The sequence below is a fragment of the Larus michahellis genome, chromosome 14, assembly GCF_964199755.1.
Source record: "Larus michahellis chromosome 14, bLarMic1.1, whole genome shotgun sequence".
NCBI lineage: Eukaryota > Metazoa > Chordata > Aves > Charadriiformes > Laridae > Larus > Larus michahellis.
In genome coordinates, this window is record NC_133909.1 from 6,633,946 (window position 1) to 6,655,119 (window position 21,174).

Below are 21,174 nucleotides of genomic sequence, written 5' to 3' on the forward strand. Positions count from 1 at the left end.
GCGGCGTGGTGACGTTGCGCCGGGGGTGGGCGTGGCTGAGTGGCGGAGCGGAGGCCGGTGCGGGTGGCGGTGGGGTCGTCGCCGGTGAAGAGGAGGAGGACGATGATGAACGCGGACCTGCGGAGGGAGCGGGCTGCCGCCACTTTCCAGCCCGAGCTCCTCACGCATATCCTGGACGGCGGCGCCGAGCGCACCCGCCGCCGCAAGGAGATCGGTGAGGGAGGGCCCGGATGGGCCGCCGCCTCCTCTCCGGCCCCGTGCCCCCCATGAGGGGAGTGTGGGGGATGGTGGTGGGGCGTCTGCCCGCGTCGGGGGGCTGTGAGGAGGGGGAGACAGCCTGGGGCGGGGGCTTGGGGGGTCTCTGAGGGAGGAGGAGGTTTTAGGAGAGGGAAGTAGGGGTCGTATGGAGGGGAGAGGCTGCGAGGAGAGAGGGAGACCTAAGAGGGCGCCTCCGGGGAGAGGGAGACTGGGGTGACAGCGGGGGGGAGCCCCAGGGGAAGCGAGGGGACAGGGAGCCCCGGGAAGGGAGGCTGTGGAGAGAAGGTTTGCAGGCTGTAGAGGAGGGAGGGCGCGGGGAGGAGCTTTTGAGGAGAGGGGGGACTCCAGGGAGAAGGGAAGGCTGTGAGGAGGGAGCTTGCAGGTGGGGAAAACTATGAGGAAAGGGTTTGCAGGTGGAGGGGGCTGCCTGCAGGAAGGGATTTTTGTCATAAGGGGTTAGAGGGGAGCAGGAGCGGTATTAAGTCCCTGATCCCCCTCTGCTTCCCTTCCCAGAAAGGATTTGGGGTGGCCCTGTTAGAGCAATTTGTGTTTACCTCTCTCTCCCTTCCTCCAGGGGGTGAGAGGCAGCTTCCCATGGGCATTTCTCCAGGCCCCTCTCCCCTCTTTTTTCCTTCCTAGTACACTCTTGCCCAATAGTACAAATATGACCTGTTTCTTACCCGCCACTGCCATGCGATGTGAGATTAACGAAATACATCCGTCGTCTTTCTTTCCCAGCCCATGCTGGGGTGGGACTGTCAGAGGCTGGTGTTGTGTAACTTGTGTGCCAAAGGGGACATGGAAAGTCAGTGGCCTCTGGGTACCTTGGTTTCCAGTCAGCGTAGTGGGAATAATAGTTGTGCCCTTCTGCAAGGGGTTGTGTGGAGCGCAAAGTTCATGAGGCAGTCTGATCCGGCAGTAATAATGGCTATTTGAGGTTGTTATTGAGGGGCCTGCAGGTGTTATGTTAGTGAATTAACCTCCTGCCAAGTCTAGAGTGCTCCAAACTTAAAATGCTGTTTATGTGTGGAATGAGAGAGTGACCTGTTGCTAGAGTCCCTGTCTCCAAGAGCTTTGACTTCTTTCTGATTTAATTAAATTTTATTTTTAATTTTCTGATATCTCTACCTGGAGGTACAGCAAGTGAAATGCTGAATTGTTTCTCACCCACTGTCTGTTGGGGTTTGTGGAAACTGAGTTTGTTTTCCTCTTCTGTTCTGTCCCCAGAGGCCTTAGTTCTTAATGACCCTGACTTCCAGCATGAAGATTTGAACTTCCTGTCCCGTAGCCAGCGCTATGAGCAAGCCATCAGGAAGAGCTCTCTGATGGTGATGAAGTTAAGAGAATATGGCATTGCAGATCCAGAGGAGATCTACTGGTTTAAAAGGTACCTAGCTGTAGAGTTTGATTCTTGTATGTACTTTGATCATCACCAAGGATGTTAGAGTTATGCTTTTTTTTCTGTGTTTGCTGTCCAAGGGAAGCTAAAGATGTGTCCAAAAGCCCACTGAAGTCTTCGCTTCAGTGAATTTCAGATGAAACTCTGATTTTGTGAATATTGTGTTTTCTTTGATTTTTTTTTTTACTAGAAATGCACCATTAATAATGATATATATGCTGCAGAAAGTAAAAAATGGGACTTGTAGTCTGATTATTTTTTTTCCCTCAAAGGGATACAAAAATATGCCAAAGTACTTTGAATCTGAATAGATCTGATGAGGTTTCAGCTTCTAATGAAATCTGTTAAAGCTGATTACTTCACTTTGCACTTAGACCTAATAAAGTTGCGTTACAGGCATACTTGAAAATGTTCCAAGATAGCTTATATGTTCTTGTTTAAAACTATCTGCCCTGTCTCCCTCCTCCAAGCTCCTGGTGCTAGAGTGGTTCCCTTTGACCTAGAGGCTTTTTGTTGTACCTGACCTTTTGTTTGTCTGATAGTATTACCCTTGGATTAAGTTAATAAAAAACAAAACTGTCTTTCCATCTGAGTTTCATTCCTTCCAGCTTGCAGGGAACTTAGTTCCTGACTTTGACATATTTCTCCTCTTAGTTCTATTAAACAGAGACACTGCACAGATCTAGAAATCTGGGTGTAATATTATGAATATATCCTCTGGCACATTAAATTAACATTGCACATTAAATAAGGCAGTGGTAGAAATACAAGCCCCCTCTGACTGGACTTGTAGAGAAGCTGTCATTGGCCTCAGGGCATGAATATTGGGACCAGTTGAAATCGTCTTGTCTTCTGTAGTTTTAATTTCAAAGAAATTGGTCTACACTGACCTACGTCATGAAAGTTTTAGTGGAAGTATTGTAAAAGTTCTTTTGAAAATTGGCATTGGTGGACAATGATACGACGAAAAAAGTTCAATGACTGTATTAGATTATTCAGGTACTGCATGGCAAAAGTTAATAATTAACTTTTTTCTACGCAAGGATTATTGGAGGTGATAGGGAAGTTTCTTCAATTATTTTCATGGAGAAAATTCAGAGAAGGCTATCCAGTATATCAGCTGGCAAATTTCAACGAGGTTTGCAATGTAAATGCTGTCTTCTGATAACGTTAGTGACACTATTTTATGAAAATAGGACTTTTCTGAAGTAATGAAATGATAGATTCTAGTTTTGTCTTTACAGAAACTTATTTGGGAGTCAGCAATTCTTAACTTTAAAAGGATGAAAGCTTAGTATTTCATATGGGTACAGTGAAAAATAATACATCCATATCTTATGTTGTATGAAAAGTCAGGTGTGACTAGTCAGAATTCGTGATCCAAAATCAACTGAAACAATGAGGAAGGCTTACTTTTTTTCAGAGTCAATTCTAATTGCAGACATTCAGGATTTCAAAAGGTAATTGCAATTAACTGTAGACTGGCTGTATTTTCCCATGTCAAACATTTTTTAAACTTAGTGAACTCCATGCAACTAGCAAAATTATGTTTATTTCTATTGCATATCCAACCGTACTAGTGAGTCCTAGCTGAAGGGACTTCATTTGTGTAAAAGCTGACCTGAAGAAAGTGTGTTTGGCTTTATTTGTTTTTCCAAACTGGGAAAATGAATGGATATAGTGTTGTAGCATGCCTTGAATGGAGTTTATGAAGTAGATTGAATGTCAAGTTGTATTTCTTGTGATTGACCAGCAGACTTTTACATGTGGAAGCTTAAGATATTTTGCCAATAATCCCTCATGCCTTGTAATTATCCCCAAACAACAGACAGATTTATTTACATGTGCAACTTTTAAGAATTTTGAGCTAGTGGTTCTCCTGTGACTTTCGTATACTGCCAGAACTTCACGAGGTAGCTTTGTATCATGAGTGACCAACTTAAGCTTGATTTATGAATAGGCGAGGAGAAATGCTTCTTGCTTCAGCTGCCCTGCAGATACGCTTAAACAGTTGTTGCTGCTGTGACATGTTGAACTGGATGTTCCTCCTTCGTGTTTCCACAAGGCCTTTGTTGAACTCCAAAGCTTAAAAGGATTTATTAAATTCTTATTTATTCCATTCTTCCTGTGTCTTAACACGTCAACACTGCAGTTGCTACTGTGACTACAGCTTTTGAAGGCCAGCAGCCTTAAAGAGCCAATATTTAAGATTTCTTTTACAGTCTAACTGCAGCAAAATGTAAGTCAGTGTGAAAAATGGGAAATTGGCATGTGTACAATGCTACGCAGCTCTCTGAAGAGAGCAATCTGGTCAGTTTTAATTCACCTTCAAGTTTAAATAACCTTCACTGAGGAAAATAAGATTAAATGAAGAAGTGAAAAACAGTTGGGAGCAACTGGGGCATAGACAAAGAGAAGATCTGAGAGCTGCAACAGATGATTCTTCTGTTCATAAGCACTGCATGAATGTGCACTTTCCCCGTGAGAATTTGTCTTTACTTTTCATTTTTGACGCTAAAGTTAGGACCTGGAGTAGCTTTTGGCAAATCAAAATAGAAAAACTGTAGTAGCCACTACAGCCACTACCCCCCTACTAGCCACTGCTAAATTAATTTAGAGTGGATGAGTCTGACTTGAGTATTTTTGATACGACTAGAAAAGGAGTTTGTTACCTTAGCATTTGTTGTCTCTGAAGCCCAGTAAGCGCAGGTCAGACGTACCTCCTGCTACTTCTCCACTGAGGCAACCCTTTGTGCTCTTCCTTGAGAGCGTTACCTCAAGAACCACAAAAAATGACCCTATTTTATGACCCAGTTCTGCAGCTTGAGAATGTCTTTGCAATTGTTTATTTAGCTTTGGAGTCTTGGAAAATGCTGACTTTGCTTCTGTTGTACTCTGTTCACTGATAAATATGCCATCGGACTCCTCTGTCAAATACAAGAACCTTTTAGTATGCGGGTGGCATTGATTGCTGTGAAATCTGGAAGGATCTATATTGCAGAAGTAGTGTATTACTACATGTCCTCCTGTAAGTAGATTTGGAACTGCAGCCCTCCTCTTGACTCGGTGATTATTGTGGCAAGTTTGACTTCAGACCAACAAGGTGGTTGTTGGTCATTGATCAAATGGCTACTGCTAAATACAGCTAGCCACATTCAGTCATGATGTAGCCAAGCACTCGGAACAGTTACACAATGCAGCCTTTGGTGAACAAGCTGTATAGGTAGTGGGAAGTGCCAAGTGGGAATGTAGAAACTGGGAGGGGAAGGAATAAGAGTTCAGAGAAAGAAAACCTGTTGTTCCTCCCTTCACAGCTAGTACCTCTTCTGCTTGCTCTCTGTCATGAGGAAAACAGGATTCTCTCTCATTGTCATTCAAGTTGTTAAATGGCACATGAAGAAAATCCTAGTCATTCAGAATGGAGTATGCAGAGATGAAAAGTTTCTGCTGTAAATTAGCTAGCTTTAGTTCTGGTTTCAGCTTTGTTAATGCAACAAACTACTAAAATGCTGCATGTTTAGTCAGTGAAATAGTATGACCTTCTGACACCAGGATGTTAAAGTGTCTGCTTGCAAAATGTCATTCTTCTTACTCCTATCAGAGAAGGTGCTAGTTAGGCATGAAATATCGGGCACTTGTGATTAAACTTACTGATAATCAGTAAAAGTTGCTGGTGTGACCTTTAAGAAGACTTCTTTTTTCCTGGAGCATTACCTTCAAAGAAGCAGTATCTGACCTGATTTTTCTGACAGCAGAACGAGCACTGCACCTTTTTTCACAAGTTCTTTCAGTGGCTCCTGAAAATACACAAAGAGCTGTTCAAGCTTTTCCCAAGCTGCCCTGAAATGGTATGTTTCAAAGTCAGTAATCATTTTCTCCCTGTAGGTTTGTCCTTTTTTGGGCCCAAGGAACAGATGCCCAGTAATGTTGCTGTAGGCAGTGAGGAAGTAAAAGGTGCTGCTATTGCAACTTGGGTCCTGGACTAAAAGAATAACCCATGCAGGAAACCACAAGAATGAAGAAAAATATTCTGTCTTGTGGTCCTTGTAGCATTTTTAGGCCCTTGGTCACCTTGATAACGTCAGCTTTGTAAGCCTATGCTGCTGTAGGCAATAGAATATTTTCTGGTAAGATAACTGTCTGCCTTCATTCCAAGAACTCTGGACACTGTACGTGCGCTCACACCAACTTAAAGCAGAGTTAAAACTTTAATCACCAGCATTAAATTACTTGATTACAATAGCTTTGCTCCTGGAAAAATCCATGGCTCATTCAGTCTTCTGCATTTAAAAACCGTTCCATTTAAAATAAGTGTCTTCAGCATGTAGTTCAGAGGTGCTGAAGAGGTTTTGTCCTGCCTTCTCTCACCCTAAGGCTGGGTTTCACAGCCTGTATAGGGATCTGGGTTTCAATTATCAATTATTTACTCTTTGCTCCCGAGCACTCATTCCAGGCATGGTGTAAAATGCCAGTAACAAATGCTGCTGTAATTTGACAAACTGTATGCACAGTGTCCCCTACGCAGTGCGGGTCTGTGTTGTCGACAAACTCTTAAATGTGCTCCCTGGGCAGGTATTAATACCTTGAGATGGAAGGGTATATTTTCCTTGTAGGTATCTTGGGCAGGTGGGAGAGATCTTGTATGTAGGTATTCGTGCAGAGCACTCGTTTTTTCCTCCTCCATCTTAGAGCCTGGATGGAATAAGCATTTGTTACAGTACATTGAAGGTGAAAAAACTGTTCAGACTTCAGAAGTTTGAAGGGAAGATGCTGTCATTTACCACATAGCTTTTACACAGTGAAACTTTCCTACGCGTTTGTGTTATGGAGCTTGTTTTAATTGGGAATGTACTTTGCCTGCCATCATGGCTACTAAATTAGTAGAGTTTTCTCTCATGAAATAACATCTGTTTTGATGAAGCACACCTAAAATTGTCTGATTTTCCTTCCGTTCCCTCCAGCAGTAGCCTGTAACAGTAATTTTAATTGAAGGTGAGTTCCTGATCTCTCAACTGATAGAAGCAGCTACAGGTAATACAGAGTTCTTCTGAAAAGCACTTAGTCACCTAAGAAGCCTTTTCCTTTTCAATACATAGTGCTTCTAGCTAATAATGGCCTAGCTCTAGGCTACCAGCAGCAGTGAGATTTATTCCCACCAAACCTGAGAGACGGGGGAGAAAATAATTTCGTTTTCATGTCCTCAGCTTTAAGTTCCCCATGAATTGTAGAATAATATTTTCTCCCAGTTACATAGCAACGGCAGGATTCATGGAGTGTAGAAAATGCCTGAAAGAAACATGTATTTACCCATTAGTGTTGCTTCTGATGCCTCTGTATTTGGAGGTTGCTTGTGGGACAAAACAAGATTGAAATAGGCAAAGAGATTATTTATCTTATGCTATGGTTGGAGAAAAGCCTTTCAGGATCACAGTAACAGCAAGACTGAGATCCAGATCCCTCTATTTCTCTCCTGTAGAACATGCTTGGGCAGTTTTCCTGAACCTTTCGGTCTCCACTTCAGCATGTTTCAAAAAACCTTAGAGACCCAAACGACTGATGCTCAGAAGGAGAAATGGCTGCCTCTGGTCCATGGAGTCAAGATAATTGGCACCTACGCCCAAACCGAAATGGGACATGGTTAGTTCCCTTCAGGGATCAATGGGTAACCTCTTTTCTGTAACTCCAGTTTGTAAATTGATGATGCTCCCCAGGTAAATCTAAAAGGGGAAAGGTAAAATGGTTTGCTTAAGCATTGATGTTTCCTGCCCTATAGCAAGGCAGCTGCTTTATTTCCCATCTAACAATCACAGAGTTAGTTTTGGTCTTTTCCAGAATGCACCTCTTAGCTGATCACTTACGTTGTTTTAAGATGAGGAGGTTGTTCTAAGCCCTGGCAGTCTTGAATTTCACTTGAACTGTTTGGAACGTGTCAGTCAACAGCTGTGGTTTTGATTTTTGCCGGAATTTGGGGCATGTGTATCTTGGAGTTCTTAGTGCACGACTGGCCTGCATAAACAAGTCAGCAGTATAGCTTTTGATGCAACATAGCATGGTGAGATTGTGCATTTTTGTTTTTGAAAGTAAGGTATGCTTTGCCCCAAGCACTTTTCTTCCAGATGCTACTCCATTGCAGCTGTACAACTTCATGGAAAGATCTTCCCTTCAAAGAAGAAAAACATCTTGTTCCTAATATTGTTGAAAACAACTTTCACTTCTTCAAATGGAAGAATGTTTAATGGATCAGAAGACAGTCTTTTAGTCCAGAACCTGGAATTACAGCCGTTTAACACCGACAAGAATAGTTTAAAAAAACCAAAGACTCCAGTGCTTGTGCGGGCATCTAAACTTGGAAAGCATGATATGTACAAGTCTGGACAACTGCAAAAGTTAGATGGTAATGCCAATTGCCAGTTCAGTTACAGCTACTCACGGTAGCTGAAAACCTTTGTAGAAGATGCAACAGAGGAAATCCTGTCATCTGTTCTGCTTGGGAGAGGTGCAGTGAGCACACCTAGCTGAACACCAGAAGCTGAAACAACCGGATGGCAACAATGAATGCCTGCTGACCTTGTTTGCTTTTTCACACCAACTTCTTCAAATCAGACACACATCCACACCACAGTGATTTGTTTTCCATGCTACTTCACATCAGATCATTGCACTTTCTTGCCTGGTGATGGTCTGGTTTGCTTATAGTTCTCGTGTTGTTTGATGTTAAAATTAGTATTTTTACACTTAATAGAACTAATATGGTGATAGTATGGTAAAGTAAATAGACTTTTAGTGCTGAGTAATTAAAATGCAATCATTTGGCATCCCTGCTGTGAATGTTGAGTATCTAACTACTTCACTAGTAAAGCTTCTGCAGTAATTGTCACTGAGGTCTGCTTAATTTAATTCTGATGTTTAGAAACTGGTGATGGGGCAAGAGACCCCTGGATTATTGAATTGAATCCTAGCCTGGCTGTGTACTTACTCAGTTTTATCTTAATGAGTGCCTACTCAGTAGCCTGTGTTGGTTTAACCTATTCCATAGTGAATAAGTCTCTCGAAAAAATAAAAGAAAGAAAAAGCACGAATAGCACAGGGCTGAAAAGGAAACAAAAAGGAGTAATGAAAATACTGTGCTGTTTCTACCTGGTTTATAGCTATTGCTAGTAAATAAGGTTTTCTTTTAGTCTTTGACTTTCACCTGTGTACTTCTCACCAGTACTGAGCTCACTTAAAATCTGGTGTTGCCGGTAACCCATTAGCTCCCTGTTGAGCTTGCTCACTGTTCAGTTAGAAACCTTAGAAAACATCGCCACTGGGTTTATTAGGTGGTTGAATTTGTAGGTGTCTGAGAATATCAAAGAACTCGAGTTCTTAGGAAGCTCTAGGCTAGTTCATATTAACGTGTGTTTAGAGGTAACACAAGAATACATTCTTCCCACTTTGATAGGAATGCAAACTGAGTTTGAGCTGAGCTCAGATCAGTGCTCTTTCCGTAATGTGCGTCTCATCTAAATATATGTATATATTCCTGTTAAAGACCAGTTACGTTATTTTATACGTAAATGTGCCAGATGGACAACCTTTATACAGAAGGTACTGATCCTCAATCTATATCCCCACTATTTTAATATGCAAAGCTATCAATATTTAAAGCTTTAATGAGCATTTAATTCTTTATATTGAAAAACTTAATACATGCCACTTAACTACCTAACAGTGGTGTTGACAGAACTTGGAGGAAGAGTAGTTCTAATGAAGCATGTTTAATTGGAGAGACTTTGTGCTGGTGATTTATAGGTTGAAAAATGCTGGCTTTTTTGCTAAGTTGTTTATGTTCACAACTTTGACTTGCATATGCAGAGCACTGTCCTTTTAAGAGAGCTATTAAAAATAGCAAAAGTGGAAGGGAATTAAGTTGGAATGTAATAGTAACATATACTAGTTGTGTCTGATCTTTAATTAAAAAAAAGTGAAGTAGATAGTACAGTTAGGACTTTCCTTTTTTTAAAAAAAAAAAAAAGGTTTTGTGAAAATATAGCTTATTCATCTGGATAAACTAGGACTTCTGCCAGGTTCTAGTCTCAAACCATGGGGAGAAAAGAAGTGGACTTCATATCTTTGGGTGAAGGCTCACTTCATCCAACCAGACCACATTTTCAACAAACTGACGTTCTGTCTCAGCCCATTTAACTTAGGGATGCTCTAGTTTCCAAACCATAGTGAAGGTCTGGTCTTTCTTTTGGTTTGGATTAATCCTATTTTTTATCAGTCATGGTGCACCAAAAATATGGGAATGTTGCACGTGCATTTTATGTACGATTATAAAGAAATGCATTGCAGCATGCTTATTTCAGGGCACGTGTAATTTCTTATTACTCAGGCCTGAGAAAAGGACAGTGCTCTGGCTTTCTAAAATACACTTGCTGAATTCAGATTTACACATGAATCGTTTATTTTTTTTCTTTTTGTCTCTTCCTGAATCTCCACCATGAATCCTCATGCTTGCTTCCCTCCCATAACATTCCCTTCACACTTCCATCCCATGGCACTTCTTCACAGCTTTGTTCATCGTGGACGGCCTGAGCCTCTGGACCTTCATCTGGGCATGTTCCTCCCCACCCTTCTCACCCAGGCAACCCCAGAGCAGCAGGATCGCTTCTTCATGCCTGCCTGGAACCTGGAGATCATTGGCACTTATGCCCAGACTGAAATGGGCCATGGTACAGTACATTCACTAAATGCTATTTCTAAGAATGGCTTTGTGTACAAAGGATTCCCCTGCCTGGGAAAAATGGTGTGTGTTTACCCCTCAGTCTTTACGCGTGCAGTTGTGGCTACAGGGAAAAGTGGACTGCCTCTGAAATTTTTAGTAGATCATTATGCCACATGCTGCTTGGCCATTTTTTCTCCTATGGGAGAGTTTGATGTCTGTAGTTTTATATATGAGCAATACTGAGTGCTCCTCTTGTGCCACTAGATTACTGCATGTGGCTATGTTGATGCCAACTTGGTGACATCTGTTGATTTCTACACTTACCATTCTTTCCAGTGTGGTTTCTGCTTTGCTCTACTTAACATTCAGTGTGAAGACAAAAGGACAGAGCTTTAAAATACTGAAAGAGATGCCAAAAAAAGTTAGAGTTGCTTGTCACCTTGGGACTGACCTTGGATCAGAGAACATGTGAAAGACTTGCTTCCAGTGCTCACGTTTTGGGGGGAGCTTTATTCCCCCAGTTCTTTAGTTCACTCCCATGTGTTCTTTTTAATTGGACCATGAAATGTCTTTTTTTTAATTCTCTGTCTGAAGTAGACTTTGTTCTTTGTTGTTATTCCTTTGCTTTCAAGCCTTGAAATGGATTTTGATAACTCCAGCAGTATTGTGATCACAACACTTTTAATCCAAGTTTCAAAGGGAGGATATTATGCCTTGGGAAACATTAATTTTGACGTCTGAGAGTTGCAGATGAGAATTATTTTCTAAAAATGAGCAGGATTCACCTTTGTGCTGAAGTGAAATGTAGAGACTGTGTGAAGCATAAACTAACTGCAAGTCTGTGGAGAATCTCTTGCAACTAGTGAGGTTTGAAGATCCTTTTCCAGCAAAGTAAGTCTGTGTTAAGCTGCCTGTGGAAGTCTACGATTAACTCCATGCTTTGGAAACGTGGTTGCATCAAGGCGATACCATTTTTCGTGCTGAAGCTCTTGAGTAGGGTCACTGGCTCTCTCTCGGTCAGTCCAGAGTATCGGGAGTGTTCACAGCTTGTCTAGTTCAAGCAAATAGGCACAGTGATTTTTATTTATTTTTTTTTTACGCATGCAGGGACAATGCCACTGCTGAGACAGGTGTGTGTGAAGTAAAGAGTTGGGGGCAGAAGACAAAGACTGTTCCTGGAATTGTTATCTTCACCTTTTTGCAGTCTCTTCATCTACCTGCATCAGTACCCTAGCATATATATGCCGTTACTTGCTGTCTTGGAGCTATGGATGATCTCGTTTGGGAGAAACTGCTCCATCAAGTGAGGAGGATGTAGGCCTGATGAGGGAATGAAGAGATGATGGGCACCACTTATTTCATCTTGTGGCTGAAAAGTGTATGATTTTTAGTTTGCAGTGTAATCAGATCGCAGTTTTAGCAAAATCCAGGTGAGCGTGTTTTTGTGGACCTTTTTAACTGAGAAAGGGCTTCTGGTGTGTAATAGCCAAAAGGTGTCAGATTGGAGGTGCTTGGAAAACTAGTCTTAGACCACTGGGGAAAAAAACCAACCACTGTCTCTTCTGCAAATTGGCTTCAGGTCCCAGAATATGGTCTGACTCTTGCTTGTTCTTCCTTAATTGGCTGATATTTAGTCCTTTAAAAAAAGAAAAATTAAAATTTGTACATTACTACTGGAGTTCAACTTTCCATTGTCCAGTTCTGTCCTTGTCTCTGTTTTGTAACTGACTTTCTGCGAAAACAATGTGTTTGCTTATTTTCAGGAACTCATCTTCGGGGTCTGGAAACTACAGCTACTTATGACCCCGCTACCCAGGAGTTCATCCTCAACAGCCCCACTGTGACCTCCATTAAGTGGTGGCCAGGTGGACGTAAGTGCATCACTGTGTGTCTAAATTTGGAAGATGTATGAAAAAACTTAGGGAGGTGATGTCATGTGTATTATATCTACAAAATGATGATTGAAAGTTGATCCAAAGAGCTGGCGGAGAGGGAGCTACTCTTGCATAACAAGTAACAGACTTGGCAGAGCCTGCTACAACTTTGGATTATCTGTATGCTCTGAATTGTTTCTCAGAATCATTCACACTATGGATTTGGTGTAATTTTTGATCAGTTCTATTAAAATCTTTATAATTCCTTCAGCTCCACTGGCAGGTTTGCCAAGGACTTGGTATTGTATAGTCAAGAGAATCGTATTGTGTACCTTTCATTGACTTGAGCAACATTGTTTGTCTAGCTGTAGAATTCGGATGATAACCAGTGTTGTAAACCTGGTTTTCTAACACATGATGTGGTTAAGGTAATCTCAGATCCTGCTTTATGGAAAGAGACTCTGTGTATATAAGTATGTTGAGTGTTTTGGTTTTTTTCCTTCTGATTCGTACTCCTTTTGCAGTTGGAAAGACGTCGAACCATGCCATTGTTCTGGCTCAGCTTTACACTCAGGGCCAGTGCAAAGGGCTGCATGCCTTCATTGTTCCCATACGGCAGCTGGGCACCCATGAACCTTTGCCAGGTAAAAATTGATGTTAAAGGTTTAGCACTCATGGAATATGTTAGATCTGTTTCTCTCCAGCTATATACAGCTGCATGTGACTTGTTAACGTACATGGGTTATTTCACTAGCTGATTTCAGTGAGTAGGTGGTAGGCCACAGGGCTTAAAAGAGTCTTTCTTATAACTGAATTACCACTGAGTCATCTTGCATGTCACACCTTCAATGTGAAGGTTAGTTTGGGATTTGATTCTGTCCCAGTGTTTCTTAGCTATGCGTTCTCTGAGGCAGCATGTCCTACTTTCTGAAAGGGACGGAATACGTTTCACTATTCTCTAGCTAGAAGTGAGCTGGATGATCTTTAGATGCGGTTCCCCCAGTGACTGGATAGTAGGACTGCATGTGAATTATGAAGATCCCCATGTTTTGATGTCCACTTTTCCATCAAAGAGATTAAGGTCATTAGCTGTTACTCTTAACAATGCCAGTACTTGCTAGAAAACTAAACAGTCTTGGAGGGGAAGGCTTGAACCTCTCATATGGTGTTTAGTTCCTTTTTCTTAATGCAAGTGTCTCTGTCTGTCTGTGGCAGGTATTACAGTGGGTGACATTGGCCCAAAATTTGGTTATGATGAAATGGATAATGGTTACCTGAAAATGGACAACTTCAGAATTCCTCGGGAGAACATGCTCATGAAATATGCCCAGGTAAAGCAGTGAATTTCAGCACATGCTGCTGTTAGAAATGGACACTTCCAATGTGCTTGTGTGGTTGAATGTTGTGCCAGCAAGAGTGTAGTTTGCTTGTAAGTGCTACCTGATGAGTTTAGAGCTTGAGATGTGAACATGTAAATGGGAGGAAACCATAAAAATCAACAGGATATTTTGTGTTTTTTTCCGATAGGTTGAACCAGATGGCACCTATGTGAAACCACTTAGTGACAAACTAACCTATGGGACCATGGTGTTCATCCGATCACTCATTGTAGGCGATTCAGCTCGCTCCCTGTCCAGGGCTTGTACCATTGCCATCCGCTATAGTGCAGTGAGACACCAGTCTGAGCTAAAGCCAGGGTAAGTGCAGTGAAATAAAAGAGCAGCCTAAGTGCTGAGGGAAAATTCCCAAATACTGGAGGGAAGAGGGACGGTGCTTGACGTCGTTTGGAGTTTGGCTAGTATTTACTAGCCACTGGCATGCTAACTCATCTGTATTTTGCTCTAGGGAACCAGAACCCCAGATCTTGGATTATCAGACCCAACAATACAAACTGTTTCCTCTCCTGGCAGCAGCATATGCTTTTCACTTTGTGGGAGCCTATATAAAAGACACCTATCGTCGTATCAGTGGAGACATCAATGAAGGAGATCTGAGTGAGCTGCCAGAGGTACTGTGTCCTCTGGTTTTATGTAAGGTTTCTTTACAGCGTGGGAGGAAAGGCGTCAAGCCTTTCTGGCTTTCACTTATGAGACGTCTTCTAATTCTTTAGATTCAGAGATTCCAAGCCCAGTATGTTCTGGTGACTTTTATTTCTTTATTTACACTATTAGTTTAGCAACCCTTTAAAAAAAAAAAAAAAGAGGGAGTAATGCACAGTGAGAAAGCTACTCTGAATATATTTTTTTAAAAAGGTGACTTTCCAGAAATGATGGTGTATCGCATGGGAGTGGAGTTAAGACTGGTCTTATGCTTGTGCTGTAGCTTCTTGATTGTTCTTCCAAGTCACTAGGGTAGAACTGGTGTGTTGATCGGAGATACTGGTACTATTCTTGAGGGATTAGGATTGTAAAATGTCAGTTTTCAGTTAGGGATTCTGTCTGAGAATGTAATGTGGCGATAGGCAATTGAAAACTGTCTTGGACATAACTCATAGAGACAGAAAGGATGTGGTACTGAAATCTTTACATGTATAGAGGCTTTCATATAAATAGTTTGGCTTGCGAAAGAGTCCTTACAAGAAAAACAGGACCCTGTGGGGCACTGGAAGGATTGTCTTGACTCTTCCTTCTGGGAGCTGCAGTACTTGGCATGAATGTTTGCAAGCTAAGAATGGAAAATAAAAAATCTAAACTGGCTTTGCTTTTGTCCGTCAGCTCCATGCACTGACAGCAGGGCTGAAGGCGTTCACTTCCTGGACTGCCAATGCTGGTATTGAAGAATGTCGGATGGCATGTGGTGGGCATGGCTACTCTCGCTGCAGTGGCATTCCTGACATCTATGTCACGTTCACCCCATCCTGCACCTATGAGGGAGAAAACACAGTCATGATGCTGCAGACCGCGAGGTATGGTAGTTTCTGTCCAGAGACAGCCTTGCCTTGCCATTATGATCTTTGTAGCTGAAGTGATGGGCAGAAGAGTATCCTGTATTACCATGAAACTGGTCTCGTGTTTCTGTGCCTTGCCCTATTTTTGACAGAAAAGTATATGCCTACAGCTATTCTTTGCTAGTCTGACCCTAGGTGAGATGACTTCTCTTCATTCAAACAACTCATGAGTAAGAGTTGCTATTTGTTGTCTCTGCTTTTCAGGTTCCTTGTCAAAAGCTACACCCAAGTTAGTTCTGGGCAGCGGGTTACTGGCATGGTGTCCTACCTTAACGATCTCTCCAGGCAACGCATTCAGCCACAGCACGTGGCTGCTAGAACTGTGACTGTGCGGATCAATGATCCAGTCAGCTTGGTAGAGGCCTACAAAGCACGTGCTGCCCGGTGAGTTCACACTTAGTAGACTGAGCCAAGCACCAATAAAATTGCGTGTCTTGGGAGGTGGTAGCGATGTGCTGCCCTGTTAATGTTAGATTCTCGAGCTGTGGTTTATAAAGCTTTGCTCCACATGTTGCTTTCAAGAAGTGACGCGCTTTACAAGATTGGGTCAGTGTTAAGCGCTTTGAGGTTACAAGAGGCTACATACAGCCTACGCATAGCCTGGTTACTCTGTTCCATTTTGAAATATCTTATTTGAATGTAAAGTACCCTTGAGCATATAAATACCAACATTGTTCAAACTGCTCAGAGATCTATCTAGAGAGAAACAATCCTGATATTAAAGCCTGTTGTGAAGGAAGTGTGGGAGTAGAATAGATACCTATATATGAGTAAGTGTTCAAGCACCGCATGTGTGCTGTGAAATGTCATCTTGCTCCTCTGTAGCTGTGTTCTAGCTGCAGCAGTGAGGACGGGGGTTTAGAGCCACAACAGCTCACTCCAGATAATGTATTCAGCCGTGGCACGCGACCTCTGAGTTCTTCTCGTAGGAATTCAGTGTACATAATCTTGTTAATGTGCATAACCTGGTTTTCTTTCTTTTATGAAATAGACTTGTAGAAGCTGCAGCAAAGAATTTGCAAGCTGAACTGAACCACAGAAGGAGCAAGGAGGACGCCTGGAACAGAACTTCTGTTGATCTTGTGCGAGCATCTGAGGTCAGTGATATGCCTGATGAAGAGATGCTCCTACAGCATATTTCTTTATGAACCAGATTCATCTTTCTTTCATTTCTCGTAGGCACACTGTCACTATGTGATAGTGAAGCTTTTCACAGCCAAGCTGTCTGAGATCAGTAATGCAGCTGTTCGTGCTGTCCTGACTGAGCTGTGTCTCCTGTATGCACTGTACGGGATCAGTAAGAACACAGGGGATTTCCTGCAGGTTGGTGTCTTTCTCCAACACTTTAAGTCTCTAGAGCCAGAATTGCTGTTTGCAAAGAGGCTTTAAATGCCACGTTGCACAAATGTTTAGGCATAAGGTCTTGACAGTTGATTTCCGGAAGGCCATTAGCAGTGCAGGTCTGAGGGAGGGCTCTTGTCGGGTTTCCCTTGTGATCTGCCAGAAGCAGAGTCGGATGATAAATAGTAACGTGGCATCTCTCTAGGTTAGATTAAATGTTTTCCAGTTGGTGACCAGGTGTTGTATGTTAAAAAACCAAGGAGTTAATAAAGGAGATGTAAGTTAGACATGTTCTGAGAGCCATATGCATTTGTAAATTAGTGCACAAAAGGGGCATATTATACTCCAAATCTTAACCCATCCTTTAGTGAATGGGTTTAAATTGTCAGGTGTTACTTTTCCTCTTTTCACTCTTTCCGTTTGAGAATGTATTTGTGCAGTAGTGTTTTATTTTGTCTTCAGGGAGATGCGGTATGTTTTGTCTTCCCATTTTCCTCTTTCTACTTATTAAAAAGTTCCCTGAAACGAGGAATTTGATATACACATGTGCACATTCTTCAAGAAAACCTGCTACTGAAGTTAACATGCAGGTACTCCAAAGAATGAGTCTCCCACCAAAGGTGAAATAGCTGAGCAGTACAGTGGGCTATGCTAGGCACCTGCTTTTGCTTGTAGACTACGGCAAATTGCCAAACTGATTACTTAACACTAAGAAAAAAAACCTCTAATGTTTTGTGAGCTGCTGCGTTTTTGATGAGGGAAGGCTGACCTGTGTTAGACCGTAGGGGAGGGGAAGGTTCTTGCGACTTGCATACTCTTCTGATAATCTCTTTTTTCCCCAAGGCGGGTATTCTGAGCGATGCCCAAATTACTCAAGTGAACCAGCGCGTGAAAGAGCTCTTGGCTATAATTCGTCGCAACGCAGTGGCACTGGTAGATTCCTTTGACTTTCATGACGTTCATCTTGGATCTGTGCTTGGCCGATACGATGGCAACGTCTACGAGAACATGTTTGAGTGGGCAAAGAAATCCCCATTGAACAAAACAGAGGTAAAGAAACTTTATTTTTTCATCTTTAGGTCGCATGTGTCCAGAGAAATAGCTGAATTTAGGGTTTTTTAATTTTGATCCAGTGATCTCTGCATGTAATCGATGAAGGAGGGAGAAGAGTCACTAGTGGTAATGGACCAGAACTAGGAACCTGCTTCTGTTCCTCTGCTTTCAGCATGCTTTCCCATGTGTCGCATGCATCCCTATGGGATACTTCAGAGTTCCTCAGTTGAGGAAGGAAGTCATACTCTCCCCTAGAGAAATGACTGAATAATCTCATTGGATTTAAAAGAAGTTATCACTTGCTGTTAATTCTGCTCAGTGAAAGTAGCCTTACCTGTTTTATGACAAATCTTTCAGTGCCTTCAAGCATTAGCAGTGACTGGAGAAGAAAATAAATTGCTCTCCTGTAGTACTTAAGTGTCAGGTGTTGCATATCTGCCCTAAGGCTGTAGCTACAGCTGAGCTAATAAAAGAAACTGATCTGAGAAGAGTCAGCGTCCCTCTTTCCATCAGCCAAAACAGAATGCTAAAGCCTGTCTCAGTGCCTTTGTTATTATCTTTATTGCCTTTATTTGATTTGGACAGACTCTCTCCTGTGATGGGCTGCCAGAGACTATGACTGTAGTTAAATACCACCAGAACTTGCTCAATTTTTTTGTGCTTCTGAAGTCAGTGGGGCTTAGGAGCTTCATTACAGTTCCCTTAGGAGACCTCTGCCAGTTCTCTTTGACTTAAAATGCCAAAAAATTGTCTGTATGGATATAAGAAGTCTTGCATTCTTTTTTTCTTACAAGAAAGGTAGTGAGGAAGCCAAATTGTTTTGGCCTACATTTTCATCCTTTGTGTCATATAGACACTCAAATACAGGACTTAGCTGGCTGTTCTTAGATCTCCAAAGTGCCTCTGATTCAAGTTTCCGTAGTATAAAACCATACTGCAGGAGGTAATGAGCTAAAACTGTTCTAAAACTCAGGCCTGACCTTGTTGTAACCACCATCTTGTCCTTTTACAGGTTCATGAGTCTTTCCACAAACACCTGAAGCCGATGCAAGCCAAGCTGTGAAGCCTCCTGGTTTTGTTTTGTTTGGGGGTTTTGTTTTGTTTTGTTTTTTTTTAAAAGCACACTTTTCCTGACCTGAAAACTGGGTGTTAGCATCCTTTCATCAGGCACCTAAATCAAACCTTTCAAATCCTGTTAGCAGTAGGACAGTGAATAATTGTAGCCTTTCTTTCCACTTGTATAAATCGAGGAGGTGTCTGGGGAGAGTGCGTAGGGATTGATGCCTGGTTTTAAAGTGCAATTATAATGGTAAAATTAACCTTTTAAAAAATCTGGGAGAGCTTTATGGATTCACACAAGGATTGCTTTTGTGAAGCTGCTAACTAGAGTGAAGTTACTGTCAACTGGAAAGGTAGCAGGAATTTACTACTAAGTAGTTAACAGCCCTCAGGCAATAGCTTCTAATGAGCAGTTATGTTCTCCCCTCAAAAAGCATCAATGTCTTGATTTATTATTATTATTTTTTGTAAGATTAGCACCACCTCTCTCCTTGTTTGGCAAATATTTATGCTGTCTAAAGCCTCCTGCGTAGTTTTGTGCCTGTGAATCTCTATGTGGCACTACTTTCCTGATCTGGCTGGGAAGCAAACACCCATCCTTCTCTGGAGCTCTGCTTCATTCTTCTTTCCAGGAGACATCTTCATGTTTTCCAATACATCCTTCTTTCACTGCCCTGCAGAAACTCCCTTTGCCTCTGTGCCAGCTCCAACACTGGCACCTTACTCTTCGTTAATAGGAAGTTAAAAGAACATAGCGATGCTGCTCTGAGGGGAAAAAAAAAACAAAAAACAAGTAGTAGTAGTCAGCTAGGTGCTGGTACTAGCTGTTCTGCCCTTAAGTGTTAGCATTTTTGTAGCACTATCTCAAAGCACTTTACAAATGTTAATTATGGTGATTTGATGTGAAAAACCACAGGTAGTGGGGTTTCCTACTGCAAATTTGACCTGGAATGATGAAGCCAGTATTTGAGGGCAGAAATCAATTGACCCATGGTCCTTAGGTCTTCAGATTGTTCTGGGATGTTCTTCTGTTTTTTAAAGGCATTCTTCAAGAAAATGACAATCCCAAGTGAAGTGTCCAGATGGTGGTTTGTTTTTTTTTTCCTGCCCATGCATTTCCAAGGAGCTTTCTCTGATTTGCTTAAGTTTGGTTTTATATTGACTTGGGACTTGCCCGGTGCTGTCTGGATTTAACAGGTGAAAGATTTAGCTTTTAACAGAACCTCCTGATGCCCAGTGAAATCAGTGCAACTACAACTAAGCAAAATCATTGCTGTTTTTCAACACCAATAACTGTCCAGTAACAATAAACCTCTCTTCACAACAGATAAGAGCAACTTTGAGCTTAAGATGGTAAAAAGCTTCAGCATAAACCCAAATCCTGCAGTGAGGCAACATCTGAGAAGCTGGTTGTCTGACAGCTTTGGTATCTGTTAGTCTCTAATTTTGGATCAGTTTTCATGGATGAGTGTTTTTTCCTGGCGCTAACAATGATCAGGCACGATGTTTGGCTCCACATGCAGTAGCTGAACAGAAAGAAATGTTTAATTTTAAATAAAATGATCAAACTTGCCCTTTGGCTGCTGAGTCTTTCAGGTGGAATGGAACCACCGCTGTTCAGGATACCCAAGGAGGCAAAGGGCTTTGCCTTCCGTTTATTGAGAGATTGCTGGCCTGGGGAGGGATGACAGAGGTGCAGGTTAAAAATATGTTAATGAGAACAGTACTAGCTAACTATGTACAGATTTAATAAATTACAGAAATGTGTTTTCAGACAAAATGTCTTTCTTTTCATGCATTGCTTTCACTGGATCTCATTTAAAGTAATGGGTGAGGTAGAACGAAGTATTCAAAAGACTTTAAATTAGTTGGATTTTATTTGTCGTCTTTCTAGTCTGACCTTTCTGGCTTTGCTCTGCAGCATTCCAGGGCAGCCAGCCCAGTCCAACAGCTGCCTTTGCCACCACTGCTGCTCCTGACCACAGGAGAAAACAGAACTGGCGGAGAGGAAGGCTGCCTGTGGCACATTGCTCGGGATTATTGTGGCTCATAGGCCAGCGAAAGCTGATCCCTGCCAACAGCAAAGATTTAACAATAGTGCTTGGCAGCAGCAGCTTTAATTCATGGCAGCTGTTTCTTTAAAATTGTTTCCCCCTGTTTTCTGGGGTTTTTTTGGAGTAGATGGTGATGTAACGGCAAATCCTGTGCTTCCTTGCCATTGGTGAGGATGTTGTACACTTGTTCATCTTGCTGCTGTTCGTGGTGAGACCCGAATGCCACAACCTGGGATGCCTTATGTGTCTCATGGTCAGCAAGTGGCATTTAAACTCTGTCAAATGGCCCTGCATCCTTATTAGGACTCCTCCATCTTTTGACAAAATGTGGTGGTACCGTTTCCACAAGTGGTGAGCTTCTTCTGCTTGAGTATAAGCGGTTTCAGTGTCAAGCAGTGGCACTTGTGAGCTACACTGTTCTTGGAGTACTGAAGTGAGTGGTCTGTTTCTCAAAAGGACTCTGATTACTCTTTATCAATTAA

At 42.1% G+C, this 21,174-nt stretch overlaps 1 protein-coding gene across 3 annotated transcripts; it reads left to right on the plus strand.

Moving 5' to 3' along the window:
• Window positions 1–20,211, plus strand: ACOX1 (acyl-CoA oxidase 1). Of its 3 annotated transcripts, XM_074607837.1 has the most exons (15): window positions 1–214; window positions 1,486–1,645; window positions 7,134–7,294; window positions 10,211–10,371; window positions 12,128–12,235; window positions 12,763–12,882; window positions 13,454–13,569; window positions 13,766–13,935; window positions 14,084–14,246; window positions 14,953–15,143; window positions 15,390–15,569; window positions 16,177–16,282; window positions 16,365–16,508; window positions 17,370–17,576; window positions 18,592–20,211. In XM_074607837.1, exons 3-15 carry the CDS (start codon window positions 7,230–7,232, stop codon window positions 18,640–18,642), a joined length of 1,782 nt encoding a protein of 593 aa, XP_074463938.1. In that variant the 5' UTR covers window positions 1–214; window positions 1,486–1,645; window positions 7,134–7,229; the 3' UTR covers window positions 18,643–20,211. The 3 variants fall into 3 exon arrangements, with proteins under 3 accessions (XP_074463938.1, XP_074463937.1, XP_074463936.1); XM_074607836.1 differs by lacking the exon at window positions 10,211–10,371 and having other exon boundaries at window positions 6–214; XM_074607835.1 differs by lacking the exon at window positions 7,134–7,294 and having other exon boundaries at window positions 8–214.
• Window positions 20,212–21,174: the final 963 nt, after the last annotated feature.

Bases quoted from the DNA above. Each gene is read 5' to 3' on its own strand.
- ACOX1 (XM_074607836.1), top strand. From the start codon at position 103: ATGATGAACGCGGACCTGCGGAGGGAGCGGGCTGCCGCCACTTTCCAG. The intron at 13,936-14,083 runs GTAAGTGCAGTG...ATTTTGCTCTAG, and splicing joins CAGTCTGAGCTAAAGCCAGG to GGAACCAGAACCCCAGATCT. The intron at 17,577-18,591 runs GTAAAGAAACTT...GTCCTTTTACAG, and splicing joins CCCCATTGAACAAAACAGAG to GTTCATGAGTCTTTCCACAA.